Source organism: Scleropages formosus, chromosome 1, assembly GCF_900964775.1.
Source record: "Scleropages formosus chromosome 1, fSclFor1.1, whole genome shotgun sequence".
Classification (NCBI taxonomy): Eukaryota; Metazoa; Chordata; class Actinopteri; order Osteoglossiformes; family Osteoglossidae; genus Scleropages; species Scleropages formosus.
Genome location: NC_041806.1, coordinates 10,776,198 through 10,802,322, shown reverse-complemented (window position 1 = coordinate 10,802,322; position 26,125 = coordinate 10,776,198). Strand labels below are relative to the sequence as shown.

General features: G+C 39.4%; 1 protein-coding gene across 2 annotated transcripts; it reads left to right on the top strand.

Annotated features, from left to right (window-relative positions):
- mlxip (MLX interacting protein) lies at positions 1-26,125 on the top strand. Of its 2 annotated transcripts, none has more exons than XM_018752962.1 (17): positions 1-529; positions 13,703-13,809; positions 13,976-14,061; positions 14,202-14,294; positions 14,486-14,527; positions 15,188-15,359; positions 16,750-16,839; positions 17,054-17,148; positions 17,498-18,098; positions 19,168-19,274; positions 19,555-19,672; positions 19,980-20,143; positions 20,236-20,352; positions 20,951-21,078; positions 23,036-23,159; positions 23,561-23,690; positions 24,842-26,125. In XM_018752962.1, the coding sequence occupies exons 1-17, from the start codon at positions 201-203 to the stop codon at positions 24,961-24,963; spliced, it is 2,625 nt and encodes an 874-aa protein (XP_018608478.1). In that variant the 5' UTR covers positions 1-200; the 3' UTR covers positions 24,964-26,125. The 2 variants fall into 2 exon arrangements, with proteins under 2 accessions (XP_018608478.1, XP_018608477.1); XM_018752961.1 differs by having other exon boundaries at positions 15,119-15,359.

Here is a 26,125-nt window from a genome sequence, read left to right as displayed (position 1 = left end):
GCCGTACAGAAGTCCTAGGAGTGGGGGATGCGTCGAATGTATTTTGTGAGCGAAGAAAGGAAGGAAGACGGAGTTCGAAAATGTGTGGTGGGGGACGCTATACCTTTGTTGCCAGCGTGAAGTAGTACACATGACTTAAAGCTAAGCGGAGAAAATTACTTTTTGAGCAGCAGGAAGTTACGCGCAGAGTGATATACAGAATGGCAGCCAGGCAGTTGCGCCAGAGTCCGAGTCAGTCCCAGTGTCGACGCGTGAGCACTGGGCGCGAGGAGCCGGATGACGACTCGGATTCGGAGGAGCCCAACATCGGCCTGAAGAGGCCAGATGATGCCCAGCCGCAGATCATCCACAGCGGACACTTCATGGTGTCTTCCCCGCACATCGAGCACCCGCCCAAGAAGGGCTACGACTTCGACACGGTGAACAAGCAGACGTGTCAGACTTACCACTTCGGCAAGACGAGCACGGCGCACTTCTCAATCGACGCGTCCCTCACCAAGCTCTTTGAGTGCATGACTCTGGCGTACAGGTACGGAAAAAGTAAAATAGTATAGAAATACCTGAGCACAAGTGCCACTTAGTTCGTGCGTCTTGAAACACACGTCTAATGATCATGATGTTGTCGGGCTAGCGAGCGAACTGCTGTCGTCGTGTTCTCTCTGCTCTCTGGGCAGCAGGAAGAGCTTACTTTACGTCTTGGTGTGAATTACTTGTAATTCTTCGATTTTAATTTAAATTCGATTCTTGTTTCTTCGTCAAACAAACGGTGAGGCACCGCTCGTTTTAACGTGACAGTTACAGAGTAACACACAGTGCTGCTATATTCCGGACGCTGCGCTCCCCCGCCTTTGTTTCTGCTTGTGTCCTTTTTTTTTTCCAGAACAGAAAAGTCAAGAGACTAAATTTTATCCTCTTCGCTACTCACCTGCGATAAATCATCTTTCCATTTAGTCTAGACTAGTTAGGAAGCTTGTTCCTGTCCTGTCGTTGGAGAAGTTGCTTGTCTGTTAGCTGAGTCTGAAGCCCGAGCGGGCTGGTGGTTCGTGTTACACTACAGTTAGAGATCCAGTATCTCTGGTCGGGGAGTGCTGTGCATTTAGCTCTGAGGAGGTGAACAACTCCATGGAGTGACGAATGAACTCGAAAAAAAGCACAGTTACTAACAACCCGTCCTGTGTCATGTAGATTTAACTCGAGTCTTCTTTTTATCGAAGTGGCTACTTGTGTGTAGCACAGTATTGTCAGTATAACTATAGTATAAGTCCTTCAATCAGATGGTGGTTACTGTAAAACAAGTTCACAAATTTGTGTTTTACTTTGCTAGCTCATCAGGGTCATAAATCTCAAATAATTTAGGTTATTAAAATTAGAGAATGTAGACAGGTTTATGGTAGACGTGGAACGAAACTGACCCTTTTTATAACTCAATGTCATGTCGGAATGAGGTTGTGTGTGGCTGATGTCAGACATCCAGTATGTTGCAGGAGATGTGTACTGCATATGCATTCCTAATACATGAGTGTGCTCATTTTGATCTCCTTAAAGCCAGTTGAAAACCATTAGGCAGAGAATCTTGTATTAGTGTCTTACCTCAAATGAGTACTGTTGGTGCTTTATTCTTGCTTCTCACAAATTAATATATATATACTCTACACATGACATGGATTTGGATTGCCACAGGAGCATGAAGGCATATTGGATTATTTCATTTTAATTATAATTGGGACTAGATGACAAGTAGAAGTCAGAGGATTATATCATGAATTCAGTGCAATTTCTCACAATAGACAGGACAGTGTTAAGTGACCTATTCCAGCTGACCATGTTATCCTGTGAGGTTATTGTACTTTTGCTTAGTGCTGATGACTAAGTATCTGCTGCATGTTCTCATAATATTTAACAAAATGTTGTCCTTGGTAAGTAAGTCATCTTCTCAACAGCAATGTTGGGAGGATGATAGGAGGCACATCTGTGTGTTGCTCACTTGAGCAAGGTGCTGTATGAAGGATAACAGGGTGGTTGGTTGACGGCAGAGTTTATTAGGAAGAATTATAAATTGTGCCAGCAGAAAATGTAGTTGTCAGTTCTTGCACCCTTATCTTTTAAAACCTGCGATACGTAAGCATGAGATTGGCACACCTTAATTAATGGGCATATAAAGGCCTAGATAAGGACTTATAAACAGGGAATTCCCAAATAGGAAGAGTTAATCCTTATCTTAAAGCAGTGCATTTTTAAATGGCAATAGTGTTCTCAGTACATGCCGTTTGATTAATTTTGTGAGCTCTTCTCCAAAAGTTGTTCAGTTTATAAGATAACCATGATATGCCATGTATCATGAAATAACTCAGTAGTTACCACAGGTCTGGAAAATTGGTAACTTCTTAGTCACCTGAGTTATGCTTTGGTTTAACTAAGCAGTATAGAGGTTATGACTGTACAAAAGCTGTGATTTGTGCTTAATTGGCTAAGACTGCTGAGTTCAGCAGAGTGCAGTGCTTTGGCCCAAGGGTACTTCTAGAAAACACTGATGCAAGGCTTGGCATCAGGATGCTCTGCAGCAATTACTTGCAGTGTCTGCTGCCTTTACTATGTTACTGTTGCCCACACTTGTTTAGTTTTTTCAGTTGCTTTTTAATTTAACTCTAAAAAATTTGACAAAGGATTGCCCTTAGCATACGTTGTAGATTTTCCTCTGTTAGACATTTTGTGTTATTTGTTGACATATTGAAAGGTCTAAAGTTTTTGAGAATTTTTTTCCCCTCTACATGGTGATTCAGTTTATACACCTTGGAGATTACATTTACATTTATTCATTTAGCAGATGCTTTTGTCCAAAGTGATGTACATCTCAGCAAAAGTACAGTTTATGCATTACATTAAGAGAAAGAGACATAGCTGCAGATATGAAAGTTTCAAGTAAACCTAGTTTAAGGTGTTGTTGTTGAGATTAGTCAACTTTCTTCTATAGACATCCTCTTGTGTATTTCCCATATTGGAATGTTTTGAAGGATACAACCGCTACGCTATAAATGGATCAGATTCAAAAGAATATTGTTGGTGTGTAGGTGAATATCTAGACAATTTGCGCTACTTATCTTCTGTCAGAAATTGCATTTATTAAATGTTCTTACTGCATTTTCATTTGTTAGACCTGCCACTGTTTTTGTCACTCCATGTCTACACTATTTGGAAAGTGTTCCAAGGAAGGAGGAAGCAAGTTCAGCTTGGTGAAGAAACATTCTGTTAACATTTAGTTAGTTATGACAAAGAACTGGAACTCTGGCATTTTGTTTGCTGAGAGTGTGTTGTTTGAGATGGAGCCAATATGGATCTTAAGGTTTTTATGTCCTTATGGCTGTAGACTGATCTCTGGCAATTTCACCTTGGACATACAATAAGTACTTTGCATTGTACTGCACTTGTGTAGTTATTGCTGTAAGAGTACTTTTGGTCAGACACAATGCAGTATTTTATGATGCGTTGTGATTGGTGGCTGACTCAGTAGCTGAACCTTGCTATGCCATTACTGAGAACTTCATAAAGCAATGCCAGCTGCTGTTAATTTGTATGAAACCTTGTGACTCTCAGGATACATCTGTTTTGTGTAGTATGAACACATATAAGCAGTTTACTTTGGTGTTTTTGTTTTTAATATTGCAGTATGTGTGTTTCTCTGCTGTACCTATTTTATGAACTAGCAATTCTGAGAGGAATTGTGCTTAGTTTTTGCCTTCTCTTTTCTGGGTGTCCATATATTTCAGCCATATTAGCAAAGATGCATTTTGTTATTTTGCTGGCTTTGGTTGTTTAATTGAATTTATGAACTTTTCTTGAAACGGGAAAAATAAAATCCTTTTCTATTATGGTGGAAATGTGGAGAAATTGAGATTGCTGTTTATAAATTCTCATTTGTATGGCAATAGTTGAAATTTAAAACAAAGGATTGTTTTGAGCCTCATTTTAAACTGTAAAGCAGTTTCTTATTAAATGTCAGCATTCATTCTTGTGTTGTAAATAATAAAAATGTCTGCTATATTTTTTTGTAAAACAAACTAAACCAAAAAAATGTTCAAATGCAGTTGTGTTTTGACTGAGATGTTTTAGTCTCAATGACAGGGTGTGAGTTTGGATTTGGAAACGTGGAGAAAGGCTGCTTGTTGCTTAGGACAGAATGTGAGTGCCTTCTGCTCTTTCTCTGCTGACCTCTGGTTCAGCAGGGAGTAGTAACTGGATGGTACACAACAGCAGCAGTTCTGGAGAACCATATTTAGTAAACATTCCTGGTTTGGTCTCTGTAGTAGTTTCCCCTTTGGCTTTTCCCACTTGCCCTGCAGCTCTGGCTTGTGCATTAGGATCGCTGTCCTTTGCTTGCTGTCATCAATGGTGGTCTGGTAACCCATAGGCAGTTGCCAGCTGGGAATGTTCTAAACTTAGATTGGTGGGGTACCAGCCTGCGTGCTCAAGATGGGTAAGTTATGATGAGTTCAGGGTAGAAGCTTTGGCCATACATATGCACTTTATTTTCAGAATAAGAGATGAAAAGAATGCTGTCTCTCATGCAGCAGTCTCTTCCAAATAGTTCTTGTCTGTGGTTCATCTCTAATTTGGACGTCAATGTTCTTTATGAGATTAGAGTACATATGGGTCATGGAAATGCTGGGAAAATAAACATGGCAAAAACCAGGACTGAAGTATCATTGGAAACAAGTGAAATCAAAAAGGTAGCTAAAATGTTGATGTAATGCGCTCACTGTATTTTTCTGTGAGATGTATATCGCTTTGGAGAAAAGCATCTGCTAAATTAATAAATGTAATGTGAAATCGTAGAAGAAAAATTGTGAACTCCCATCCTTTATTTCATGATGTAGAACGAGCTCTGATTCAGTTTTCCTCTGCCCAAAGTATTTCACAAGATCTCATGTGCATGAACCACGTAGTGTGAATTGACTGCACACGCTGCATGATTCAAAGTTAGCTTGTACTAAGTGGGTTGTGTAAATCTATAAGGTTAAGTCAAGTATTCGTAGTACTTTGTCAAAAATTAATACAAGAATTGCTTATTCCTTTTTAAAAAATTTATCATAATATATTGGTTATAGTCTGTCTGAATTGTATAGCAATCAGAATACATAGAAAATGCACTTTCCTCTTGCAGTGACTACAAAGATTGGCTTCAACAGGGCAAAGCCAACCAACCAGTTTCAAGAACCACTCGTCCCGAGTTGGGTCGTGGTGAGCCGGAGCCTGTCCCGAGGGCATTGAGCACAAGGCTGATGGGGTGGGGGGGGGACACCCTTGATGGGACTCTAGTCCATCACGGCCATAACTAGGTACTCAGGCACATTGCTAGGCGAAGGTACTGGAACAACTGCAGGTCAAACACCTTGCTCAAGGGCACCACAGCCAGAGACTGAACCGACAACCTTTTGAGCCAAAAGCAGCCCCTCCAGCTAAGATGCCACCAGCCGCCCACAGGGCAAAGCAAATAAGCATATTGTGGGATGCCATTGCTCCATGAAGTTTGACACACAAACGGAAGTAAACATTGTGAACTCAAGGAATGAAGTAATTCTGAAACAAGGAGACTAGTAACTGTTGAACTTTCAGGATTTTTATTTTTTTTGACTTTGTGGGATCATCACAGCTGATAGTTGCAACAGTGAGCTGTTCAAATGCTGAGAGATTAGGTGTCAGCACCACTACTCTTTTAGGCAGAGTGGTATTGCTGCAACATCACCATCAGTGTCTTCACATGTGACCAGTAGTGATGATCTGATATCATCTGGGAGTGAAATGTCAGAGATGAGCATTATTCATATGTCATGTGGTTGTGGGTAAAGTTTAAGGAAATGTTTCCTGACAACAAGCTAGCCATGTCATGCGCATGGTGGGGATATAAACTTATTTGAGCCATATTTTAGTGCTCACCTAATCTAATATTAATGATTTAGTTACTGTTCACTTGTGTAAATGAAATTATGTAACCATTCACACTGCACCTATGACAGCACATCCAGTACCGTTATAATGGTATGTCTGATAAAATGATAAGCTGTTACTATCTCGTACCACATATGTCTAGACTTGCCTGAACGGCACATATTCCTCTCTTGGTGTTTGCAAGTGGTCAATAATTTAAAGACATTTGTTCTTACTGGGTTTTTGTCATTTTGCTTTGGGTATTAAGTACTGGAGTGCCTATGTGTTTTTTGCTACTTGGACCTGGAATTTTAAAATCACTAAAGTGTAGGAACACTCACTCCTTAATGAAGTACACTATACATCAGTTTCTTTGGACAAGTCCAGCTGTTGTGGGTACACAACTGTTGGGCCAAAGGAAAGAGTATGTGTTCAGTTTAAGAATATTTACTTTTTTGGATGAAGACACATTTTGTTTATCATCATCTTGTTTATTTTTGTTGGCATGCTTTACTGTCCCTTTCTTAATTTGTTACAGATTAAGATTGTGTTATTGAATGAATTTAATTGCCCAGACTACAGTAAATTCTTTCTGATGCACTGCTTTGTGTAAGGAAAATTAGTCTTTCTGTTCAGTGTGTTTATGATGTGCTCAAAGGGAAGTGAAGACTTCCTTTACCTCACTGGTGTAACACGGATCTCGTAGAAAGAAATTAAGAGGGGATGCAGTCCATGCAGAAAGTCATAAGGGGTTGTGGCAGATGTCCTGAGAACACAGAGGTATATTACTAAGACTAAAGAGTTTGCATCTGGGAAACATGTCAAGTTTACTTCAGATTTCTTAGAGTGCAGGTGTGTTCATGGTGTTTTTATTCCTGGGTCCTACAATCTCCCAGGACCTATATTGACTCCATTGTGAAAAAGGCCCAACAGTGGATGTACTTCCTTCACCAACTGAAGAAGTTCAACCTGCCACAGGAACTGCTGATACACTTCTACTCAGCTGTCATTGAATCTGTCCTGTGTACTCCTATAACTCTGGTTTGGCTCGGCTACCAAATCGGACAGAAATAGGCTACAGAGGACAGTCAAGACGGCTGAGAGGATCATCGGTGCACTCATGCCCGCCCTTCAGGTCTTGTACAAGTCTAAAGTGTAAGCGGACAGGCAAAATCGTAACTGATCCCACACAACCCAGGTATGCTCTGTACACTTGTCCCTTCTGGCAGGCATTACAGAGCACTGTCTGCCAGAACAATGAGATACAAGACCACACCCGGGAGACCATCGCTCTCATAAAGTTAACACTCCCCTAGAAGTCTCCTGTCAGTGGAACATTGTCCAACCACTTTTGTTAATTTAATTTAATTTTTTAGTATTTATACTTCTCGTATTTAAAACGTACACTCGGTAAATATTTTTTCTGTAATTCTGTGTCAGCTGTTTGTTTGCCTGTAAATACTGGCAGCACCTAGAACCACAGCAAATTCCTTGTGTGCATTAACATACTTGCCCAATAAAACTCATTCTGATTCTGATCTACAGAGCAAACCCTAGGTGTATTATGACATCAAAGGGTCAAGTGGTGGGTGTCTTGTGCTGAGTGGCCTCTTACAACTCTAGTGATGTGCAGCTATGAGAAATTTTGAGTTCTTCGAAATTTTATGGATTTCTGTATGAGTGGCTTCTAAAATATGTGATCTCATCCAAGTACATAAAATAAGTAAATAGTACACAAACTGTACAATGTTATACTGTATCTTAATTGAACAATATTATTTCCTCAGATCTGTGGGTCATAGGTGTAGAAAGTATCTCATTCGTTACATTTAATAATGAACGCCACATCTGTTACCAGCAATAACCTGAAACACTTCAAGAAGCTGTTAATGAGTGCGGTTAGTCAAGGATGATTGCAAGCTGTCCAAAGCCTCAAGAAGTAACTGGTAGCATAGTGGTTAGAGCTGCTGTCTTTGGACTCCAAGGTTGCTGGTTTGATCTCCAGCTGTAGTACCCCTTCCTAAGTAAAGTACTTACCCTCAATTGCTCCAGCAACATTACACAGTTGTATAAATGGGTAAATAATTGTAGGTACACCAACATTGTAAGTTCCTTTGGGGAAAAGCATCATCTAAATGAATAAATGTAAACAAAGCAGCCACACACCACATGATGCTCTATCCACAATGTATCACAGTTGGGCTGATGTATTGGTATGTAGTGTTATATGGCTGCCAAATATAACGTGTTCTTTTCTCATCTGTCTTCAGAATATTGCTTCAGCACTATATGGTTCTTGGCAAACTTGATGGAGAGCAGTGAACTCCTTCATGGTCATCTTCCACGACCACTATTGAAGTTCTTGTATTTGTGGACTTTTTGCTTGACCCTGGATGGATCCAAACTTTTAGAAATGCTTTTGAAGCCCTTTACTGCTTTAAACTTCTTGTTTTGGGGAAACAAGAAATCTTCCCCTGAAATCTTCCTTGACCAGCACAGTGTTGAATTTTAATAGATCTGTTGTTGAGACCAAATTTTTGTAGGGCAGGGAACCTCAAACCCACAACTCAGTTTGGAAACTCTTACTTCAATTACCATCTTTCCAAGAACTTCCCATTTGTTTTCCATTGCTAAAATTGAATTTTTAGACAATATGTTCAATAAAAGTATGTCAAAGGGCAGTTTTGCTTGTGTTATTTGTTCAGTCAGACTCTATTTAATATTACTTGTGTTAAAATTAGATCACATTTTATTAGCCAGGTCATTTCAAAAGGGTTCACAATTCCCTGTACTGTACCTTGGAGTGTAGGTGACCAGTGCTGCAGGGTGTAATTGATAATTTATATCTGTTTTAAAAACGGGAACAAAAACAAAACAGAGTACTTTGCTCAAGTATAATTATTCAGTGCAGAATATTCAACTGCCACTCTAATGGCAGTTCTACTGTTCCTTGAGCCCTTTTGGGCCAGGGGCCAGATGGTCAGAGCAACGTGGAAAATTCCCCCCCCCACCATCTGCTGCGTTGCTGTTGAGAGCACACTTGACACTGCAAGCCCAATATCAGTCGACATTGTTTAAGAAGGGCTTACGATGGAAACGTGCTGTGATGGCTGCTACTTAGTCCTCTGTCAACAGCTGCCCATCTTGGTAGGCTCTTACTCTTCACCACTGTGCACACAAAGCTGAGCTTGTTGAAAACAGTCTGTCCTTTGTACTGCACGCACCTAGGTGTCAACAAGTTAAAAATACACCAAAACTCCAAAGGAAATGGGTCATACCTCATAGTTATAGATGAGTTAAAAATGTGGTGGGGTTTACTTTGCCATATTAAAGTATTGCTAATTAGTATTAATTTATTCAGTTTAACACTCATTTTGTATTTTTTCTTATGCATATATCTCTTGTTTAAACTTTAAGGATAAAATATGAATATATAGTTTTGTGTGGCTTTTCCCTCCATTTTGGGGTTTTTAGAGAACATCTTATCTCTTAACTCAGTACTCGGAGGGTTCCATCTGTGTTTTGCTTTATGTCAACTTTAACTTTTTATACAAATAGAGCAGTCTGTCCTTCAGTGACTCCAGAATGTCCCCTGGAAAAACTCATGAGTAATGATCCTCTATCCTAAGAAGGAATGCATCTGTTGTATCCATTTTAAGCCATGAACAGTTGAGGAGCTATGTATATGCTATCAGATTGTTGTTACAGGCATGTACACTAAGCTTTGTCCCCATTTATATCATACAAGGGTGAAAATTGTTATACCAGAATATCACTTGGTCACTTCATAAAGAACAAGATCTGTGGACAAAATATTAGGTTGTGGTGAGCAGCATTCTCTTTCTCAGGCTGTGAAGTGTCTGATATCTAAGAAAGGCTTTGGCATCTGTGTGTGAGTGTACAGTTGCCCATTTGTTAGCTGAGCTGTTATGCTATCGTCCAGAATCAGGACGCGGTGTCGTGTTTTGCAGATGGGATGGCCCCAGAGTGAGGGTAGGGGGTGATACAGCTGTGTGCTGTCCCAGATCTGACTTGAAAGCCCTGGGGCAGAAGCCTCTTTACAGGTTCAAGCACTGCCTTGTGATCAGTCTTAATTGTGTTCAAGGGTGGCAGTGCTGTGTTGCCCAGCCATACAGAAGTCTGGTAGGCGGTAGCATTCTTTTATTTGAAGCTTTGTTCATCCTTTGAAATATTTTTATACCAAAAGAGTGATTTATAACACATATTTGACAAGAGTTATTAAAAATGTAATATTGTAGCACTATGAAAAATCCTTTATTCACTTGTTCCTCAGTTTACAAACACAATTGGGACTGGGAGTCTGTCTGTAATTCTTTTTGTTCATAATCCAAAGTGACTTGAACCACTATCTCACATTCAACAAAAGCTTCATTTATGATATAATTTGCATCCTTTTGTTTGTTTATGGGTTAGGTTCTAGAAAAGTCTTGGATATAGCTATAATGTAGAATACTTCGTAAAACCAACTTTTATATTTTAATTGGTCTTGAGCTGACTAACGATGTTCTTCCCAGAAACCTCTGTTCAGTGCACATTGTTGACTGTTCATGTTGCAATCATGTACAGTGTTCATCTTTTTATTGAGAACCAACACTCACAAAATCTGGTTCTGTACTCTAATTCTGTTCAGATGCATTTTAAGACATTTCTTGGCTCAGTGTAATTTCTCAGCAACAAGCATGAATTTTAGAGAACAGATAAATGCAGGATGTGCTTAGAAAATAGCTTTCCCCATTCGTGACACAAATGTGTATACAGATATTTAAAATCATTCACTAATTCAAAGCATTTGTCAGCATGAACAGCTGTGACTGCAACAGGTTCTAGGTGAGCGATTAGCTGGAAGTTACATGGAGGGACACTTTCTGTCACTTCCCAAGTTTGTGTTGTAATTTCACAAATACAGTAAAAATCTTAAACTTTTCCAAAACACCTTTATCCAGGACATGGGAATGCCCTTTCAAAATTAGAGGACCTGCACTGCTTTTTGACCTTATACTGATTAAAAACTAAAGCAGGTCCCACAGTTTGGCTGACCAGTTTAATGGAGGCAGTTTTGTTTGCGTTGTGGCTTTGATAACAGGATTTACTTTAGTTGGAACTAATGCTTGTGGTTTGTTTCCATTTGCCTATTACCGGTGGTTAGTATGTTTGACTGCAAGTGCTGAATCTAGAATTTTTCTTGACTTGGACACTCAGGGGATCACTTAAAATGTTCCACCCACTGGCTTCATAAATTTTCTGTGATGAATTCCTACGTTCTCGGATTTCTACGTGAGTTGGAGAAGGCTGAGGAAGAAGAGGCTGCACAGTGTTTACCAAAGTAACTGAATACAGTGGGTCTTCTACTTCATTGGGTCAGAGTTGGTTAGTTACTCAAATTTCGGTAGTTGAATGGAAGTCAAAGTGAAGAAGGGGAAACATCAATTTTACATGCCACTGGTAGTGTTATGTGCATTGGCAAAACTGGTTTTGGGGAAACTGACTCTGCTATGAGAACTGGATGTCTGTCTATAATTCTGTGTCATCTGAAATGTACTTTTGTTTATACTGAGTTGTAAGTTGCTTTGGAGAAAAGTGTCTTAAGTGAATGAATGGTAAATGTCAACAGCATGACAGCTTTGGGGGCTGAGAGAGAGCAGTATTGTTTTTGCATGGAGATTTTCTCTCTTTCCATTTGAGTATCTTGCAGAGACCATGCTGACAGCTATCCTTGCCCACACACGTGCAGGTTCCGAATCACCTGCCTGTCCATTTATGGCCTGTTGTAAATACAGACAATAAAGAAGCCTTGTCAGAGCAGGCTGTTGACAAACTTAAGGCAGCACTAATTTTTGTGATCATTATATCTTAGAGAATCAGGTGAGGTTTTGCTGTGCCATTTGAAATTGTTGGGTAAGCTGTTAAATAGGATATGCTTCCATAGAATGTTTTAACAGAAAAGTTTGTAGCTTCAGAGTTCTTAAGTTGGGACCTACTGTACACTGCAATCTTGACAGTGTTTTATTACACAGCTCTGTTTTTGATATGTTTCAACTTGAGGTTAAGATTGGTTACATTGCCTATAAATAGAAAGAAAAACCCCATAATTGATTCTGTGATCAGTCTTCGGTGTGAGCAAAGCAAGACAGTGGAATTCTTCCCTTTTCCAGAATAAGAACTCTTTGAGACTTTCTTTAGACTGTGGATGGTCTTGGCATAGATATACTTTATTGATGGCTGCTTATTGAGTTTATGTGTGGAATCTCTGCTTACAAATATGTATGTCTGGGCTGGTGAGCAACATCTACATATAAAGCTGAAAACTTTGCAGGAAGTTTTATAGGTCATAATTTGTGATTCCTAAGCTTGTTTTTAGTCAAAATAGAAATAAAATAAAATGAATTGCTTAAAAAGTAAAAATATTAAATTTTTTTTAAACAAAAAAACCCATCTGCTGGATACATTTTCCACACAAGCTACTGAGGTTAAGTAATCGTAGTCCTTCACAACCTGTTTATTTACATATTTTTATTTACATGTTTGTGACATCAAGAGGTAGCTACTAGTATATATGTGTTCTGTGGGGAAAGGTGATGTCAAGAAAACATGCTGTGCTTCACTAACTGTGTCTGGGTATCAAAGCCTTCTGTCTGTTGTGGGATGCATTTTGGAGAAAACGGTTTTCCAAATGTATATTCCTAAATTTATCTCTGTCTTTTCTGTATCTCTTTTGCATCCTATTCCCCCCAACTCCTCACAGTAGGACATGTCGTTGTCTGCATGAGAAACTTGTATTAGCAACTTGCTTTTCATTTGATAGACTTTGAATGTCATGTCATCTTCTGGTTTTGTCTGCTCTGAAAGCTCGTTTCTACCAATACTGACCCTTTTTTTCTAGTTTTTACCTTTTCATCTAAGCTCATACATAAGCCTATAGGTGTGCAGAGCTCTCTGTGATGGTTGAAGGTTGTCATTACACTTTTTTTTTTTCCCCTTTTTTCCTTAAAGATCCTGTTACTGCAGAAACTGGCGCAGTGATGCAGTAGGCAGCACCTGCACCACCTAGGGTCTTAGTTTATACATAAGTTTGAGCCCAGCTTTTATTGTGTAGCATGGTTATTCTTCCCATGTTCCAGTCAGTTTCCTTTGGTTTCTTCCCACAGTCTAAAACCTCGTGTGAAGTGTAAATTTTGATTGTCCACTGTTTGTTATTGGATGGATGAGTAGGTCTTTCACACAACTGTAATAGTGTAGCGTAGCATCTAAAGATGTATGGGGGGGGGAGTGTGTAGCTAACTATGCAAAGTAGTTAGCAGCACGGTGGCACAGCGGGTAGAGCTGCTGTCTCACAGTGCCTGGGTGGTGCGAGTGGGCGTGGGTTCGATCCCTGCTCAGTCTGTGTGAAGTTTGCATGTTCTCCCTGTGTCTGCGTGGGTTTCCACCCACAGTCCAAAGACATGCTCAGTTCACCCATAGTGTGTGAGTGACAGAAAGTGTGTTCCCCTAATGTATGGTGGAGTGACCCAGGGTAAGTAATGTAGCACTGTTAAGTCACCTTGGTGAATAAGGTGTGTGGGCTGAAAACACTACATAGTATCCATTGGACGTTGCTTTGGAAAAAAGTGTCTGCTAAATAAATAAATGTAGTTGCCTTGAAGAAAGATGTTGACTATGTAAAGTTTAATAATAAAATAATTGTAACCTTGTTTATGTGCTACTAGTTTTTAGCCAGAGTGCATTTCTTATCTTTCCTTTTGACCTCCATCCCTCTCCACAGTGGGAAGCTAGTGTCCCCAAAATGGAAGAATTTCAAGGGCCTCAAGCTACTGTGGAGAGACAAGATCCGACTGAACAATGCCATCTGGAGGGCCTGGTATATACAGTGTAAGGGGGATATTGACCTAGTAGCCTCTGCGCTGCACCATCCATTATCTCTTTCATGTGAAAGCACACTACATAACTGCTTGACCAAAAACAGCCTGCCTCTAGTACCCTATATCAGTTTGTGCAGCTGGATGTGTGAATAACATTGATGGTTTTGTGCTTGCAGATGTAGAGAAGAGGGAGAATCCAGTCTGCCATTTTGTCACTCCTCTGGATGGTACCATGGCCTCGGATGATCATCGTCCGTCTGAGGTGAGCAAGTGCATTGTGTTTTCTCTTGCCCTCTAGACTGCATCTGGTCTGATAAGTGTATTTAACTTTTTTTTTTTTTTTTCCCTCTTCTCTGTCCTTATCTTTCTATTTTCTACTCCCATACATGTGATCACAAACAGACCACCACCGCTACAGAAGGCAAATACTGGAAAAGGAGAATTGAGATTGTTATCCGAGAATATCACAAGTGGAGAACATACTTCAAGAAAAGGGTATGATAGCTGTCTTATACTTTTTTTTTTTTTTTTTTTTTTTTTTTAAAGACAAGGGAACTGTTGTGTAATTCTGGTTCTGGGAGGTTATTTATTTAGTGATGTTTAATGGTATTTAGTAGTGTGTTTAGTGCAAGCAGGAATGTTAAAAATACTATTAAATCATAACTGCAATATTATTTTTCATTCAGTTACAGAAACACAAGGATGATGATCTTTCCAGCCTACTCAAGGTATGTTTATGGTCATAATTTTGTTTTTCAGCATTTTTACTTAAGATCTTGAATGATTGAAAATGATTAATGGTTGAAAGTGTAATTTATTCTTCACAAGGCCTGAAGTACTTCTTGGCACTTTTTTTTAACAAACGTTAGCCAGTGTAAACAAGAGGGGGAAGATAATAAAACTGTAAAGGGGTTCTTTGCACATGGATTTATTTATGATTTACTGGGTGATTTAACATGGAAGAAGTTAACTTTCTTAGTGATTGTATTTGGTACAAGTGCATTTTGTCATGCTTTTTGAAAGTGTGAACGCAAGTACAAGCTCAGACTGCCATAAATGTAATGCATTATAAAAAGATAATGGCTTAAAATTTGCTGTTTGTTGCTGTGAAAAGCTTGAAGTAGATTTTGCAAAGATGTCATAGCATTAAATTTTAATTGATTATACATGGCATGTGAGCAATTAGGAAGTTCCAGGGTATGAAGTATTCTCATCTGGTAAAACCAGATTAACCAGATGAGAATACTTCATAGTATTCTCAGACTGTTGTGCACGCTGTGTGAACTGACTGGCATGCCTCTGCATTTTAACCACCAAAGGGAGCGGAAGAGCAGTTCTCACTTTTTGGGGAGGTCTTTCCAGACGCCATCCGTGTCTCCCTTTGTCAGGACGAGGAGCTGTCCTTCCGCCGCGGGGCTCGCAAGAGTCGTGACTCACCAGTACCCATGGAAATGGAGCAGCTCTTTGACATGGACATGCTCATGTCTGAGTTCTCAGACACGTTGTTTTCCACACTGGCCTCCCACCAGACTATTGGCTGGCCCAACCCCAGGGAGATTGGTGAGGGCCAGGCCGAGGTTACAGGGCTGCTGCACACTATCTACATTGACTCTTCTGTTTAGAAATACTTCACTGGCAGCTTCTACACAGCAGAATCTCCAACTCATTTTCCGCATGCTGACCAGATTCCTCGGCACATCATTGCCCTTCCAAGCATGCACCATTATATATCTTGTTTGTAATGTCATATGCTGTTGTAATATGATGGCTCATGTACTATAGCAAGATGATCAATGAAGCAGATGTCAATATAGAGCTAATAACTATATACCTGACTTCATCTTAATACTTTGCTTTAGCCAAGTACCATATACACCAGTAGAGGGAGGCAGAGACTAGAGGTTGAAAACAGGCTTGTGGCACATGTAACTAGTATTGTGATTCAAATTTCAGGCTAGATTGTAATCTTTTGACCCTGGACCCTTGCTTTGTGTATGTAGATGTATTTGCTTTTTCTAGTTGCGCCATCTATTTTTACCCTGTGCTGGGCATAAAACCAACTAAAACAAGTATTTCAGCCTGATATACAGTAACCTTTCTAGAACCTTGTTCATTTATAGTTCCATTTATTCATTTAGCAGACTCTTTTTTTTTTTTTTTTTTTCCCCCCCCCCAAAGTGACATACATCTCAGAGAAAATACAATTTGTGCATTACATTAGGAGAAAGAGACATGGTTGCAGACATGTGATTCTTAAGTGTTTATCTGCTTAAAAGTTAACAATTGCAAGGACCGTTTTGGATTTCAAATTGAAGCCTTTGGGTTAAAAAGTCTGTTAATCACTACTCTCTTTGTTGGGTGTTGAAGTTATACCTTGGTTAACAGACAATTATTTTCTTAAACTATAAGCAATGTGCAAATTCTTAACTGGAAAATTCATATTCTACTACAATAAACAAGAGTTCATTAGTCCAGATAGGCAAATTTTTTTTAGAAAGACGAAAATATTGTGCAGGCTTTCTATGAGAAAAGCTATACAAATTTTAAAAAAAATGACTGTACTGTTACCACCATATGTACTGTCATAGTTTTTGTTAAATCAATGCCAAAATGAAAACTTGTATTTATTGATCACCAGACTGAGGCAGTGATCCTGTTACTGACTAACTCCTGCTCTTAGCTGGCATCCAGAGACATGTTTTTGAGCTCAAGTAACTCAGACTTGTCCTGGGTTTGAAATTTATTGGCCTGACTACAATGTAATGTTTTAAAGTTTCATGGTGATGTGCTGTAAAATTTTACTGTGCAAGCCATCATATGTACACATTTGTTAAACATTTTTATAGTTAACACTTGATGCACCAGGTCAATATGGACAAATACCTCTTCACATTTTCTTTGAAAGTGGAGGATGTTTTGGAGACTTTGACCATTTGTCCTACCTCTACAGCGCATGCTGGTAATGCAGACATGATCCAGCCTGGACTCATCCCACTGCAGCCCAACTTGGACTTCATGGACACGCTTGAGCCTTTACAAGGCAAGAGCTCTGTGCCCAAGTGCATGATAAATAGTTTGTTACTGCATGAACATTTTTTTGGTGGGGGTGGGGAGCCTGACTGGTATTTTTAGGTATAGTACAGTATTTTTTTTTGCTTGCTGTAATGATTTTATCTAGTTCTTTTTCAAAGTCAACTTACAGTCCACAAGTGTTGCATATAAAGACTTTGTCTAAACACCGCTCTTTATTTCAGATTTGTTTCACGCCTTTCGGCAGCCAGTAATTCCCTCCCTGTCCTCAGCTGCCTCATCTGTGGCCCATTTAACAGCCAGTGTCTCTCAGACTCCGGTAATATATAGCTATATGGCCCTTGTCCAGACCTGAACTGAATTTGTTGGCTTATTTACTTTCTAATCTATAGACAGACAAAGGTCAAGTAATGTATATAATGGGAGGTTATTGAAAGAACTTCATAACTGAAAAAAGTGCTTTTTTGAAATGGCAATGCTTTCTTTGCTGATCATTACATTGTGTATTTAGACTAAAACCTGATGTGAATTGAGGAGGAAAATGTGGTAGAAATTTACCTAGCATCTTACTAAAGAAAAGGAATTATTGAGTGCTATCAATCACATGTCCACTCAGAGGTGATGGGCAATTTTTCATTGCATTTTTTACTGTTTCTGTTTTACGCCAGACTACCCTGCTGCCATCCATTGACCTTCCAACAGACCTCCCATCCGTCAGCCTAGACCACAGGGCCATCTCACCGGACCCTGTATCCATAGTCTCAGCCAGTAACAGCAACAGAAGCAGTGCTACTCCTGCCTATAGACAGAACTACATGCCTGTCTTACCCAGGCTGGTGGTTACAGGGCCAGGTCCTGTTGTTTCTGCACCTGTGGCTCCACCCCTGATGCAAACGGCATCCCCTGCCCTTCCTCCTCTCAGCCACCCAATACTGAGCCAGGATTCTGCAGTGACCCCACTGGCTGTCCTGAACAGCTCCCAACCCCCATCAGTCATCACCCACACAGCATCTTCCACAGTCACACCCAGTGATGCTGCCACGACCTTCAGTCAGAGCTCTGCATTTGCAGCGCCAAGGGCTTCCTGCAGACCCACCACCCAGCTACAGACAACCATACCTACTCTGCAGCCTGCTGTACAACCCAGCATGCAGCTGACACAAACTTTTGCCCTGCCCAGGCCCATCCAGTCTTCCAGTACAAGCAAGAAAACAAGACGCATCAAGCCTATTGCTTCCCACACTATCTCTTCACCTCACCTCATTTTGGGTAATATGTGATGTTTTCCTTCTTTTGATTATTATTGTTTTTTTTTTTTTTTTTTGTCCAAAGGGACATACTGTTAAGTTGGCATAATACACATGTGTTTATGAGGTTACAGGACAAACATGAACATTTTAAGATGGAATACTGTACTGCAACTAATACAGAGTTCAGTTCCCAAACTTAGAAAATCAGACTGTTACAAACTGAAGCAAATAACTTGTCAGAAACCATTCTTAATAGAACTAAACTATTAAAAAGATTAAGGAAGCATAAGGGTGCAGTAATATGATGAGAGGTTGAGTGACACAAAACAGATGCTACACAGTTCCAAGGAGAGCTCTTAGTTTGCGCACACTAATAAATCCCTGTAGATACTGTCATATAAAGCTAACATTTGTCCAGTATGTTTTTAAAATGTTACTAGAATGACCATTTACATAGTCACCCAGTTGCTCATTATTAGTTTTAGTTTATCTGTTCGTCAAGCTGGTGGTGTTGTTGCTGAGGTTTTTCTTTACAGGCCTGAATACCTGAATTGCAGCCCAGACTTTTGGTGTATTTCTTAGGCAGATATGAATGCTTTTTCTACATAATCTCTGTAATATACAGCACAATGTATATATGTGCAATAATTCTATAAAATTGTGTATATTTGTGTATGCCATATTTGTAATTTTCTAAGGATATCAGATTACAGTCTTCTGTGCTGTTGTTAGCAAGCAAATTGCTGGGAAAACTTTGGTAGTGTACTATGGATGCTTTGTTTTATACTTTTCTGTTTCGGTACACTATGCAGGTATGCTCGTTTCTTGTTAAGTTGTCCTAGTTAATTCCTTAAAACCATCTAACGTTGAAAATCCAAATAATGAAATCACAACTTCCATAATTTCTTATGTGGAAAAAATTTGAATTTGCAATCTACAGTTCCTGTGTGAATGCACTTGGTCATCAAGCTTACTCACTAAGCACAGAGTGTAATATATGAACTGGTATGTATTCCCTTTGTGTCTTGGCTTTAACTAGTCATCAGACTGCAGCCCTTCACCTTAACCATGTCATCCTACTTTTCCAGCACCTTTTCCAGGACAGCACAGCACCTTGATTGTTACACACAACCCGTTAAAGGCCGAAGTTGTCTCCAAGTCTGGTGTCTCTACTTCTTCCTCAAATGTTGGAACGGTAAGTTGGAGTCTGCACATACAAATTCACACACATTGGAACACATATTACTTTAATATTAATTTTAACTACATATTAAAACCCTCAGTTTTCTTATGATTGTGTTATGTCTGTAGGTCCACCTCATATAATGAGATTTTTTGGTTTACAAAGTTAAGAGATAGTCACTGAAAACTGTTGTTCCATTGATGAAGCTTTGTAATTCATCCTTGTGAGTGGGGCTAGTGAGCTTTTTTTTTTTTTCTCATTTTCAGTTTATCTTTTTCCTATTTGTATACAGGCACCTGGATTTCATATCCTTGCACAGACTCAGAAATCACCACAGCTTATTGTTCCCAAGGAAGAAATGGCTGCCTCCTCAACCAACTGCCAGACACAGACATCTTCATCCAGCACAGGTGAGATGAGCTAAAGCCTAGCCCAGAGATGGAACACTCTCTAGTTTTGCACCAATCTGCCAATAACGCTTTAGAACTAGCGATTTTTGTTTTATCTCTCTAGAAGTTGGATATAAGCTTATGGTGATATTTTAAACTGTGGAGAAATTGTTAAAGGACTTTGAAAATGGGTTCTCTTTGTCTTTTAAAATAAATTCTTAGTATATAATGAATCTTTTGATTCCTGCTTAGCGACTGACTAAAGGAGCTATATGCTTGCTTGGATACTATATGCTTGCTGACTTTTAATTATCCTCCTTCACCCCAGGGCGAGATGGGCTCTGCTCTGGTCAGGGATCACCATGTGGGCCTGAATTTCCAGTCACACCCAGTCCAGTTCCCAGTCAGTCACCTCACACCCCTAATCAAGTTCCTAGCCCCCAGTCACCCCACAACACTTGCACTAGTCTGACCAAGAATGAACCGAACCAGGTGACTAATTTTGCCATACCTTTTGTCTCTTCCTCCCTCTTATCTCTTTCTCCCTATTTGAGTTAAAGTAAGGTTGTCTTGTGTCACTGCAGGGTCGAAGAGTAAATCACATTTCTGCTGAACAAAAAAGACGTTTCAACATAAATATCGGGTTCAAAACGCTTTGTGGTTTGGTGCCAACCTTGAAGTCTCAGACCAATTTGAAACCGGTAGGAACTTTATAATTTCACTTTCTGTCTTATCTGTGGTCAAGTTAGAGCTGTTGAATTGCATGCTATTGAAGTTGCACATTTATCAATTTTCTTCTGAAGTGAAGAAGTGTCATTTGCTAAGTCACTTTCAAAATGAGGCTATAATTTTTTTTCCTCCTTTAAACGTATGCTTTTGGATTTCCCCTCCAACCCGTCACTCACAGATTTTCAGAAGTGCAGCCTTTTTCCTGTTTCATTGTAAAAAAATTTCTGTGGCGTGGTGAATATTTATAACACGTTGGTGTGTTTTTATAGGTAATTTGCCCACAATGAGATGAGTTATACAAATATTTACCCTGTGCAGTTGATACTAATTAAAAAGAAAATCTGCTTATTTCATTGCATTTAATGAAGCACATTATGACACTGTGATAGGACATTTATATTTTCTATAAACCTTTACTGAAAGTACAAATGTTTGCTTTCAGCAGGTGAGGTTTTTTTCAATAAAGAAAGATGTAACGGTGAATTAAAACTGAACCAGTTCTCCTGTATTAAGAGGGAAAAGATACCTTTTCCTTCTTTTTTGACCCTGAATGTCACTTTGTTGATTTAGATCAGCAATGCTACAACCTTGCAGAAGACGGTGGAGTACATCAGTAAGCTCCAGCAGGAGAGAATGCAGGTTCAAGAGGAGATGAAACGGCTGCGTGAGGAGATTGAGGAACTCAACAGTTCCATCAAGTGAGTAACAGATGAGTGAGAATTCATGGTTGTTATAATTGATGTTAAGAGAAACAACGGCCTCATGTGTTCCACAGTTAAAACCCTGCTCTCTGATGTTGCTCAGTAGTATAGCTCAGATCAGATGAGCTTCTACAGGCAAATACCAACTCAGCAGTTGTCATTTTTCTCCTACGCTGTTTAAAAAAAATCACAGAATTGACAGCTAAATGCATGGCAGCAGATTTGAAATAACCCTAGAATTACAGCTGAGTATGTTAACACAAGTAATGTGTTTGACTGTGATTGTATATGTTCAAATGATCATTAAAAACTACAGTAGTTTTCATAGTACATTTTGCAATATTGATAAATTGTTTTGCTATTAAATTAGTTAAAACTAGTTTGTATTTATATATTTGTATCCTGCAACTTTACCAAAACTTTTGACAATAGGGGAAAAAAAATTAAGGTACCAGAGTCGTCATTAAAAAAAAAAATTGTCAGAGTTTACTACAATTAATACATTTATTAAAACACTCCAAATGATTAAAATAACGCCACAAAACAAGCCATAACACAGACTTAAGAGCAATCTAATTTTAAGCACACAGAAAACCAGTAGTGTAGTGGTTACAGCTGCTGCCTTTTGACCCAAAGGTTGCAGCAGGTTTGAATCCCATCTCTAGCTGTAGTACCCTTAAACAAGGAACTCACCCTAAATTGCTCCAGTAAAAATTGCCCAGCTGTATGAATAATTGTAAGTTCCTTAACATTTTAAGTTGCTTTGGAGAAAAAGCATAAGCTAATGTAATAAATGTAAATGTAACAAAAACACACTCTCATACACTTTGTTAGAAGGACGAATGCTGGTTATAAATTTCCATAGAAATCATGATACATAACACTAAATTTAATTTTGCTGTTTAAAACGAGTAGCACCCACAAAAAAATACCCTCCCAGCACAAAAGTACTTGTGGTAAACGGTACTACCACAGAAACAGTAGTTCCCATGAGCCATCCCATTACTAAAATAATCCTCTATTAAGCAGAAAAGGTGTAAACGCTCATCATTATGGGAGTTAACAGTCCAACTATGTACACTTCAACTCTTAGTGGAGCTACTAGTGGAGGAGCTTTAGAAACATTCTCTACTGTACAAAAAAGATTTCAGCTCCTGTGACTGATAGCAAAGTATGTGCACATTCATTATAATGCTGCATATGGTTATTCATTTGTGTTCCAAAATGTCCAAATTATATTATCATCATATTATAAAGTTATGGAAAAAAAAAGCAGGTGACCAGTGCGCAAGTTTCAGTGTCAGTCCAGTCCCTGAGTATTGAGGAGTCTGATGCGTTGGGGGAAGAACAAAGGATCAGGAGACAATAACAAATGGAGCATTAACTATACATTAAATTACCACAGGAACTATACTACATATTAAAACTATAAAGAAAAACTGACTGATCATGGAGGGGGGAAAAAAAAAGTGAGAAAGTTCCCAATCAGAAGGCAAGGGAATAATAAAAAAAAAAAATTTCTTGGAGTCCAAGTGCCAGTGGCTACCCATCTCTCCTGAGCATCTAGATAAAGAGTGCCAGTAGGAAGTGAACAGAAGCAAGCTTGTGTAGCTGTTTACGACATTACTAAAGTCACTAGAAGCTAATGAATTGATGTCCAGATGCTGATATGCTGATCTTATCCACCATGACATGCAGTCATTACTGCCCTTCAACATAGAGTATTGGTGTTGCAGCCAGTTTTGTCAGTTTAGCTGCCGAAAACACTTACGCCCTCAATCTCCTTGCATTGAAGCGCTGCTTGCTTTCAGTGTACATCTGTTCTTCTGCATGTCCTGTGTAGTTCCTCCCTTGGTGTGCTCTCACCTCTATTTTTTCACTTTTCTCCTCTCTTTAGTCTGTCATTTTCTTTCATGCTCTTTTTTTTTTTTTTTTTTTTTTTTTTGTCTTTAAGCTCATGTCAGGAGCAGCTGCCAGCCACAGGGGTCCCAATTACACGACATCGCATTGATCACATGCAGGAGAAATTTGATGAGTATGTGAAGACCAGGACCCTTCAGAACTGGAAGTTCTGGGTTGTATCCTTCTAATACAGTAGCTACTATGGATCTCCTTGAGAATTGAGACCTTCCTTCATATTCAGAGGTCTAGATTGTCATCTTTGTTAGATTGTAATTTTTCGTTATTGAAAGATTTGTCTTTCGCATCCTGAGTTTAATCCTCAAACCATCAAAAAAAACCCAACCCAATATTGCCAACTGTAGAACTGATGACAAAGACTTTTTCAGTAACAAATGTCATTGCTGTTTTGGAGCAGAGAAGTGGGTGCATGATTTTACCAAAGAATAGCTTGTAATCTTGCCCTCTTAAAATGGATTGGTTAAAAGTGGGAAGGGAAAAAAAAAAAAACTGAAATGTATATAATTTTGTGAGGTTTTGCACCATTGAATTTGGTACTTAACTCTGCATTGCACCCTAGTTTAGCATCATCATCAAGCCACTGTTTGAATCCTTCAACGGGACAGTGTCCACCTCCAGCATGGAGAAACTGTGTCAGACGACAGTAGAGTGGCTGGACCGGCACTGCACCCTACCTGTGTTGAGACCCAGTAAGCTCCAATTACTCTCTCCCTCCAGCCACATTTGCCACACAGTGTTTAGCACAACTCTTCAAATTTCATAGTGCATATCATAGTGATGCACTATTTCTGCTTTGAAACTTTTTTTTTTTAAAACACTTTCTGTCTGCAAAGTATTTTAAAATCTGATGCACAAGCAGTATAATGTAATGAATATTGACTAGATACAAGTACCCATCAGTGTTTTGGACTTGGAAACATGCTGGGATGTTTTACCATTAAAAATATAAAAAAGTGTAAAGAGCCTTTATTTAGGGTTTTAATTAATCTCATTCTGCACTAAATTAGCTTTGTTATTTGTGATTAGTCAGTAGGTTCACAGCTCCTAACAGCTGTACGAATGATATCTTTTAACTTAGTAGCTGTTTTCAGTAAAGTATTTGCTTCATACTTTCCATAATGCAGTACTAATTTTAAAAATGTTCACCTAGAACACTGCTGAAGTAAGAGAACTTTATCTAAAAAAAATCACCTCTGTGTCTTCTCCAAATCAGTTCGTTCTTTCACGTGTGAAATGCTTCTCGTTTACTTTTAGCTTGACAGTTTGCAGAGTCATCTTATTGAAGGAGGCAAAAAAGTCAGGCTGAGATCTGTATCAGTTAGCCACCAGTCATAGTGGGTGTGGAAATCAGGAGGGTTTTGCAGACACATTTTTCTGCATGCACCCACTTAGCTTTTGGACAGTGTTGAGCGCACAATTTCCAACGTGGACTAGCACGACAGCCCCTAGATAACTCATGCATCATTTTCTCCTCATTAGGTCTGAGGAAAATCCCTCTATCCTTAGAAAGCTGCATCAGTGTGGTACCAGTCAGTAGTTGAAAGGGTTCTACAGAACAGATTGCAACACAGATAAATGTGCTGTACTGAAACGTAGCGTCTTATAGGATTTTACATAAATAAAATAAGTGCATCTGTGAGGCAGGCAAATTGTAAAAAGATAAGTTAACCCCACAGATTAAATTGATAGGTGCAACCACTATATTTCAGTGGTAATTTTTTGCTGCTGCTTTTCTTCGCCACCAAGAAACCAAAAGCAGAAACATACTGTTTTTGAGGAGTTTGTAAAAGCACTGTATAGTTTGTTGCACCCTAACTTTAGCATGTGTGTTTTTCCTCAGTGGTTTTGAGCACTCTTCGGCATCTGAGCATCAGCACCTCCATTCTGACTGACCCCTCCCTACTGCCTGAAGAAGCAAAGCAGGCCGTGTCCAGTCCATACCAGCAGCCCGGCCAATCCTAGTCAGATTACGGGGTGTGTTAGGGCATGGAGCTTTCATAGCAGTGGCTGTAGGGGAGGAAGTTTCCGGTTTGTACAGTGGAGAGTTTTTTGAAAGCAGAACTGATAAAAAGGGTAGTGATAGGTGGGGGGGTGAGAGAACTATGTCCTCACTGCATTTTTCCAGCTCTGCTGCCTCTTACCATAAATACTTGCATTGATTGTTGAATATCTGGCTTTCTGAGCCCCTCTGCAGTTGGGTGCTTGCTCACTATGGCTTTACATCCTATGCTGTTCCTAGTGGTATTAATGCCAGTTACTACAGGAATGATAACCACGAAATGCGCTGCACAAAAAGTTTGCAAGAGAATGCTGCACACAAGCATGTTTTAAGATGTTTGCCTTTTTCATGTTAGCATTTAAATGTTGATTCCCTCATACACAGATGTATACAGACACTGAGCTCAGAAGAGACCACACTTTTTCTGTGCCACCGCAGTGTTTGGTTTCCATCTCATTTATAAAATTAATACTGTGGTGGAGGGAAAAGCAGCATCTGAACTCTGTACCTCCACCATTTGCTTTAACACACTACGTAACCCCGCACAGATCTGTACTACCAAGATCCCACGCTTGTCGTCTGGTCCCCCTCATCAGTTTCAGAATGCTTTGCAGAAAGGAAATTCCATTTCTGTTACGCTCATCAAAAGACTTCAGTGAGAAAGGCCACCTGACCAGCATCCCAGATGTCACTGAGTTATTTTCTTTCTTAAGTTGCTGGACTGTGAAGCATTATCACAGTGCATGAGAGGGAGTTCCTTTCCTTGCAATAAACAGTCAGAAAAAAACATTAATTGATAATTTTTTCTTGTCTGCTCAGGGATGTCAAGGTGAGCTTAATGAGTATTTGACAAGCTATACATAAACACTTTTCTTTTACACAGAAGTATATATATTTAATACATTTATTAAAACACTCCAAATTATTAAAATAACACGACAAACTATCAGCACTTCAATGCAAGAAATCGAGGGTGTCAGTTCTGAAGGGTCATGGGGTTTTGTGTGTGTGTGTGTCACTAAAGTGTTTTGATGAGTGTAGCAGAAATGGAATTTCCTTTCTGCATATATGGGGGGCACGGTGGTGTGGCGGGTTTGGCCTCTGCCTTCTCTGGCAGGTCTGGGG

Bases quoted from the DNA above. Each gene is read 5' to 3' on its own strand.
- mlxip (XM_018752961.1), top strand. From the start codon at position 201: ATGGCAGCCAGGCAGTTGCGCCAGAGTCCGAGTCAGTCCCAGTGTCGA. The intron at 14,295-14,485 runs GTATGATAGCTG...TTTTTCATTCAG, and splicing joins GAACATACTTCAAGAAAAGG to TTACAGAAACACAAGGATGA. The intron at 14,528-15,118 runs GTATGTTTATGG...TAACCACCAAAG, and splicing joins ATCTTTCCAGCCTACTCAAG to GGAGCGGAAGAGCAGTTCTC.